The 7407-nt window shown below is 45.8% G+C and overlaps 1 protein-coding gene across 1 annotated transcript; it reads right to left on the bottom strand.

Moving 5' to 3' along the window:
- Positions 1-1154: 1154 nt before the first annotated feature.
- LOC146174323 (uncharacterized) lies at positions 1155-5780 on the bottom strand. The gene is made up of 2 exons (XM_084584296.1): positions 5456-5780; positions 1155-2358 (listed from the first exon to the last, which is right to left on the bottom strand). The coding sequence occupies exons 1-2, from the start codon at positions 5773-5775 to the stop codon at positions 1974-1976; spliced, it is 705 nt and encodes a 234-aa protein (XP_084440422.1). The 5' UTR covers positions 5776-5780; the 3' UTR covers positions 1155-1973.
- Between the last annotated feature and the right edge of the window lie 1627 nt (positions 5781-7407).

Here is a 7407-nt window from a genome sequence, read left to right as displayed (position 1 = left end):
TCCTCCATTAAACACTTGATTCCGTGCAGCTCGACTCGGCGTCCGTTCATCACAGTCTTCATTAATAAAGATGCAATAATCACAATAAGCGGAGCCTCATAAACATACCTCTCGGTACGTATATCCTGGCATAGCCAAGCTAAGCCACCACCAATTTTATTAGGGCCGACTCTACCCAGCGTAGTGGGGTTTCGCTTTTGTAACTAGGTGATGAGAAAGGAAAGGCGCCGTATCTGTCAAGGTCACTTGAAGGGCAAGTTATCATTCACGCGAAGCTGGGCTCTGCCTTGCGTAGCTCAGCCTTTGTTTATATTTTAACTTGGCTTATAAGAAAGGGAAGGCGCTGTACTTATCGAATTCATTTTAAAGTGAAGTTAAGAACTCGAATCGCGACCCTACCTAGTGTAGCAAAACTTTCTTTTCCGAGTTCTCTGAAGACAGAGACAATATTAAAGGTACCCCACCGGGGTGGCGCAGTGGTTACGGCGCTCGACTACTGTTCCCAAGGACGCGGGATCGAATCCCGGCCTCGGCGGCAGCTTTTCGATGGAGGCGAAAAGCAAGGCGTCCGTGTGCTGTGCGAAGTCAGTGCACGTTAAAGAACCCCAGGTGGTCGAAATTTCCGGAGTCCTCCACTGCGGCGTCTCTCATAGCCTGAGTTGCTTTGGGACGTTAAACCCCACAAACCAACCAACCAACAATATTAAAGGTGGTATCGCATCAACTCTGAAGGCGAAGGTTGAACAAAACAGTTTCTGTTTAAGGAAACGCGTCCCTTTCCTATCGCTTTAAAGACATAAAGCTCACTTGGTCCAATTTTTTGGCATCGGTAATGCAGGCACAGCACAGAGAAGCACTGTCACGACTTTAGTATGTTTCATTCCTGTAATAGGAGAGCAATTGGCTAATAAACAAAATGATATAAATATATTCTTGTACTTTAAAGAAGGGAAATGGCCCAGCGCTTGGCCCCTGACCATGTGCGAATTCCGGCACAGCAGGAATTGCTGCTCATAAAATTATTTGCGGCCTCGCTATACTGAAAGCCGTAATCAGCAGCTGTCAGCCGGCAGAGCGACATTATACAGTCGGGCGTCGTGCAAAGGAAACATCCTAATAGCAGACGTGCAGGTACAGCATTAGGTCGTGGAGTTTTAGTCACACTTGTATTGCGCAGCAGACACTACGCAGAAAGGTAGACAAATTATCCCAGTGAAGTTATCTCACCATTTTCTTCTTTCATGATTCACAATAACAAACGACTCGCTACCTGGCCAATTTTACTTCAGAACCAAATGCTCCATAGTAAGGAGGCACTTCTAGGCAGTCTTAACAGACACTATGAAGTGGAAGTGCAGTTCCAGAAGCAGCAGGAACATCAGCATGACTTGAGACTTCAACGAAGGCCGAAGGTTGGCTTTAATAGGCCGGGTATTAGGCAACGTTATTAGCGTTAAAAGACGAGCGACACCTTAGCACGACGCAGACTAAGCATCAATCTCAAGGAGGTATCTTGAAGGCAAGAAATGTATGTAGTGCTAGCGTCATACCAAATATGTTCGCTGAAGCATCGATGCTGTATAAGCTGCTCTATAAATCACACAATGTAAGTTCCGTCGTTTCAGCTCATGTTTTGTAACCGCAGCCTTGTTCAACCTTACAGTCTAAACCAGAGTTAGATTTCTTACAATAAAATAAACCTTTTGACACAAAATCTAACGTTAATACTTTTGTTAGAAAAGAGGGACAAACAATTCAAAAGTAAACTCTTGCTATATGTTGTGAAAACTAATATTCGGGAATCATCGGCGAATACAATAATTTATGTTTCTAGGTATCTGATTGTCCAAGCTCCCCTCCTAGAAAGTAACGCGTTGGAGAAGCATGCCCAGAACATTTACAAAACAACGTAAAAGGCGTTATTAAAAATGATAGAACTAAAAAATGAGTGGAGCACCTTCACAGCGGCCCATTTACACAATGTTTAAATCACTATTTTGAGCAATAAAGTTCGTGCAGTCCTTTTTCTCCTTGTCATTGGTGCGCGGGCACTGGAATGCTATAGAAAAATCAGCATTGTCCTTGAAGATCTCATTCAATAATACATCGTGAAAAGAGTCGCAGTGGTAGTAGGCGACGCGAGCGTAGAAAAATTGCGCTTCAGACATCCGGAAGAGGCTCCAGGCGTCCTGCACTGTGTACCAGCTGGGCCTCGCAGACGCTGGTGTGTTGGTCTCAGCAGTGCCGGTGCCTGCAGCCCCTACAAGAGCGGCGACTCGCATTCCATGCTTGTACGCATCCACTACTGGAACCTGGAAGTCATAGACCGTTGGGCCAGACGTGGTAGTCAGGCACTTCCTGCATCGGACGTGATGTGTAAGTAGCTGGCACGTACTGTTAGCATGTCGGCGTCATGGCTATGTATGGTGCACTTTTTCAAAATGGACTCGTAGTACATTATTGCGGATTGTTGTTGCAGTACACGAACGTGAAATCAGACTTGAAATCTGAAAATTACTTCACTAAATAGCGCTCAGTGCTGAATCTAAGCTTTTCAGTGATGACACCAATAATTTAATATATTTAAGTTCTTTTTCGTCTCAAGACAACTTTTATATGAATTATGGCAGTTTTGACGAATACCAGAAGAAAAGCAATGGATGGCATCAGAGCAACTGATCGATAAAGATTTAAGAAATATTTTTTTTAATTTACAGATGCGTGGAATATTCTATTAAAATTTTGCGGATGGCAGATGACTGTCATATCATCATTAAAAAAAAGGCCCCGCCGGGGTGGCGCAGTGGTTACGGCGCTCGACTATTCTTCCCAAGGACGCGGGATCAAATCCCGGCCTCAGCGGCCGCTTATTGCTAGCGGCGAAAACCAAGGCGCCTGTTTGCTGTACGATGTCAGTGCTCGTTAAGGAACCACTGGTGGTCGAAATTTGTAATACCCCCTTATGTAATACCCCCACGGGGGTCCTTAAGGTAATAAACTGAACTGAACTGAACTGAATTTCCGGAGCCCTCCACTACGGCGTCTCTCATAGCCTGAGTCGCTTTGTTACGTTAAACCCCACAAACCAAATCAAACTTCAGAAAATAATATACGCATATCCCCTTTGCGCTATGGCGTAAACGAGTTAAGCTATTTAAGGCGCATTTCAAACTCAGACGCTCGCGAGGGGTGCCTGTAGACTCATGAAACGCGTCACTCGGGGCAGCGCCGGCAGCTATAGATTCATTGGCCCGTCAGGGGGTCGTCGCACACTGCCGCTGGCAACTCCAGTCGATGCGTGGCATTGACAGTACTTATATACCCGAGTGGTACGGTTAACTGACACATCAACTGAATTTCCCTCAATTGAAACTCTCCGACTTATGCTTTGACGCCTGAAGAGCACCAGGCCGTGATATTCCTGCTCTCACCAGAGCCTTTTATATCCAAATATCTTTCTTTTCCTTGGTATATAACGTCATCGAATTCCGTTCTGCATTGAACATAGCCACATTGCTGTTTATTCGACCATACAAATATTCGAAAGTACACGAGATAGCGTGCGCACTCATTTCTTCACTTGTTCCTCTCTGGTTCTGCATTATTCACATCTGCTTCTTTGCTGGTTATTAAACGACACTGATGTTTAATTATCTTTCTTTGGCTTTATGGAACAACTCAAGCCCAGCCCATATTTACAAATCTCGGCACCTGCTGACATAGCGCCGCTCGCTTACTCTGCACACTTAAGGTGCCACTTCCCCCTCTAGCGTTCGCAATATGGCTTCCAGACTTAGCTTGAACCATATAGTAACGTTATACCAAGCGTTATTATCCGCCTTGCAGGCATTTGTCCTACGAACTCTTCCTGATCGTCGGGCACCACCATAGCGAAAAGACGCTATGGTGGTGCCCGACGCCAATGCGCCACCATTGCGCCACCCCGCCGGGGTGGCGCAATGGTTACGACGATCGACTACTATTCCCAAGGATGCGGGATTGAATCCCGGCCTCGGCGGCCGCTTTTCGATGCAGGCGAAAAGGAAGGTGCCCATGTGCTTGCGACATCAGTGCACGGTAAAGGACCCCAGGTGGGCGAAATTTCCGGAGTCCTTCGCTACGGCGTCTCTCATAGCCTGAGTCGCTTTGGGTTGTTAAACCCCACAAACCAATCCAAACCAAATCAAAAAATGCCCCCGCATGTAGAAAAGTGGTAGACTATGTTGTCGGACTAGTATCCACTGCAAGTCATTCCACGTTGGTTTGATATTGTCCACGGTGTTTAAATTCCCACGGCGACTCAGGTTAGACGGGAACTTCAGAAACTTTGACCGCTTTGGTATTTTTAATGTGAGCTGCGAACACGCATCCCACGGGCGCCTTTCTTTTCGCCTCCTTGAAACGCGGCCGCCGCGAGATCCCAGATCATTGGTCGCCGATTTTGAGCACCACATCCACTCGGCCACCATGAAGAGGCAGGTTATTACAAATGTTCATATTCAAGAATACACGCAAGTGGTTACTTCTCTACGCCACGCCCGTTTCAATCACTAATCATACTTTCTAATCAATCTGTCAACCAATGACTCACCACGGTCAGCCAACACTACATATAGCACATATACTTCATACATTTGAACTCTTTCAAGAGGTTGCAAAAGAAAACCAAATACCAATAAAGGCATAGAAAACGATCGCTTTCCGTCAGGGTATCCACAAATTCAATTACGCTTGTTGCAATGGAGCGTGTGAAAAACCTAATGTGCGTGATAATTACTATCAAACAGATATAAGGCACATTTTGGTGGCTTGAACACCATGCTTTGTATTTATGTTTTGGGGCACTAAGCTTGAGATGCCCACACACAAGACAGTACAACTCTTGTGACATGCAGCCCAACCGTAGCGAGCGACCTTTAGGCTGTGTGGGATAGAATCAATACGTTGTCTAACAAGTTTATTTATGCACTCGCTTTTTGTAGCTTCCTGGCATGGAATACGAACATCGATTATTTGTCGCTATAGGAGCAACTCTTTAGGCCAATAAACAATCTCCTGGAGACTGCGCTGCGAAATTACTCAAAATTAACAGAACAGGCTCAGAAAAACGTCTTTTAGTCGACAGCTCATGAAACAGGGTACTCGATTGCCTTCCCAGCAATAGATTACCGTATACTACAATCGCGTGTGGCTAAACATGCTTCAAAGATGCAAGAACTACAATAATGATATTTTCCCTTGTTGAGCCATTGCTTCATAAACAATAGTTCAAAAGCAGCTTGTGCAGATAGGGGCTGATGAATTTATCGCCTCCGATACGATATAATCCCCAGTTATTATTGATTGTGCATCATCTTAGGATGGACCTATGCTTTACATTCCATCTGACAGAAAAAAGCAGCAGCTAGCGGAAAATCCAGACGCGGAAGGCAAATTTCTTTACATCGCGCCTTACCTGTAATAATTCAGTGCCATCTTCGTCCTTTCAGACCAGACATTCCTGTTGAAAATGTTTTCCGACAGCAGGACAGCCAGGCTAGGCACGAACACTGTTGCATCAGTAAGCATTGGGTCTGTAGTTCCAGAACTCAGCCAACCATATCCAAGTGATGACACGTACAGAGTCGTTTCGTTTATAAAAAACATGCGCTGCTTCATTTCGACCTTGGCATCGTCTCGCAGCGGGGGCATGCCTCTGCGTGCTTTCTGCATTTCAGAGTCAAACTCGTAGTTCAGTGCCAAGAACAAGTTCCGGACGAAACCCTGTTTAGACATCAGCGGCACGGCCGGCTCACGGAATATCAAATCTCCAGGCAGCATGAGGGAGAAGTTTTTCATCACGGCCAGGAAGTGTTCCGTGTCGTTTCCGGCCGCCATCAGCTTCCTGTAGAGGGCATAGTTAGAAATCATCTTTCGCGTGGCCTCGAAGATATTGTGCAGTTGGTCGTCCTTGGTGGGAGTTGCGAGGGCTGCCACGTACGCAACGCGCCATAGCTGGGCTCTATAGTACACGTGATTGTTGCAGATCATCTCGCTACTGAGTGTTGGCGAATTCAGACGTTTGCCGTCTTGAATGTAGCGCATAGCATCCAGAACAAGAAGGACCACCTTGAAGAACACCGATAGAGGCTGGTTGCTTTCGTTAGTCAAACGCCGAATATCTCTCAGAAAGCTGGCTTTAGACACCACGTTTAGTGTTTTGAAGCTGTCCACGTCAATAAATAATTCCAGAAAAATCGATTTGAGCTGCGCGGCTTCCAGACCCCCGAATACTTCTCTTATCTCTGTCCAGGACAAGGGTGAATATCTCGAATGCGTTACGAGAAATCTTTCTTCCCAATTTTCGATGTCCTGTTCAGTGTAGTTGGTGCCGAAATGCCCGTTTAGGATGGAGAACGCATGGACGTAACAAGAAGCATCACAGGACTCCCAGTAGTCACCGAGCCGGTAATTTCTTCGTATGAACGTGAGTTGCGTTGCGACGCTGGCGTACGTACGTATCTCAAAGACGAACGTCAGGCCGTATCGCCTGTTGACAGTGACTGCCAAACGGAGAAGGTCTGCACCGCTCATGCGACGTGTAACATTCGCGATTTCCAGCACAGCTGCCGTGACGTCCCTTATCAACGTCTCGTGCTGCCATATCTCCTGGATGCACGACGTGTACAGAGAGTGCAGTGCTGCTGCAGCCTCACTCCCATAGTTGTTGGTTCCTTTCATGATATCGCCAGCGATATCCGACTGAAAAAAAAAATAGTACATGAGCAATGCAGTGAGAGAAAAGAGATCAAGTGAAACACACAAAGGTACAGAGGGTCAAAAGTTCCCAGGCCGAAGGATTTGCTTCTGGTTAGCATATTCTGACACGTGAAATCCCATTAAAGTTATAAATAATATCAGAGGTTAGAATAATGCTTCTTCTACCCTCCACATGAATTTTGAAATTTGGGGCCGTCGTAGCCGCCTGACTATACTGCTCAGAAGCAGACCCTGTGGCCTTAGAACTTTTGACCACCCCTGTTCATAAAGTGCACAAAATTCTCCAATGTCGCTGCAGGTTAGGCGCGAGCGCTATTTCACTTCGTTATTTTTGCAAGTCCATAAAGGAGACGAATTCGAAATGTATTATGCTCCTGCTTTCCTAGCACCGTAGTTTAAGGATAAGGATGGGCTCAAGAAATGCATTACGCAGCAAAAATTATTAGCAGAATAAGTTCTTACTTTAGGGTGTTGCGCAATACATATAAACGCTTCGACCTGGTGCTCCCCTAAATATCCACATCCGCTTCCACGCATTTTGCTCGCGAATAATTTAAACTTTGCCCCCAATTGTTTTATTTTTAAATACTTTTCAGCACAGAGCTTTGTTCTTCCATATTGTCAGTGATGAACCACCAGGCACAATTG

This window comes from Amblyomma maculatum, chromosome 11, assembly GCF_055883805.1.
Source record: "Amblyomma maculatum isolate TAMU_Amacu chromosome 11, ASM5588380v1, whole genome shotgun sequence".
NCBI classification, from domain to species: domain Eukaryota; kingdom Metazoa; phylum Arthropoda; class Arachnida; order Ixodida; family Ixodidae; genus Amblyomma; species Amblyomma maculatum.
Note: the sequence above shows the minus strand (reverse complement) of the source record. Positions and strands in the feature narration are given on the sequence as shown.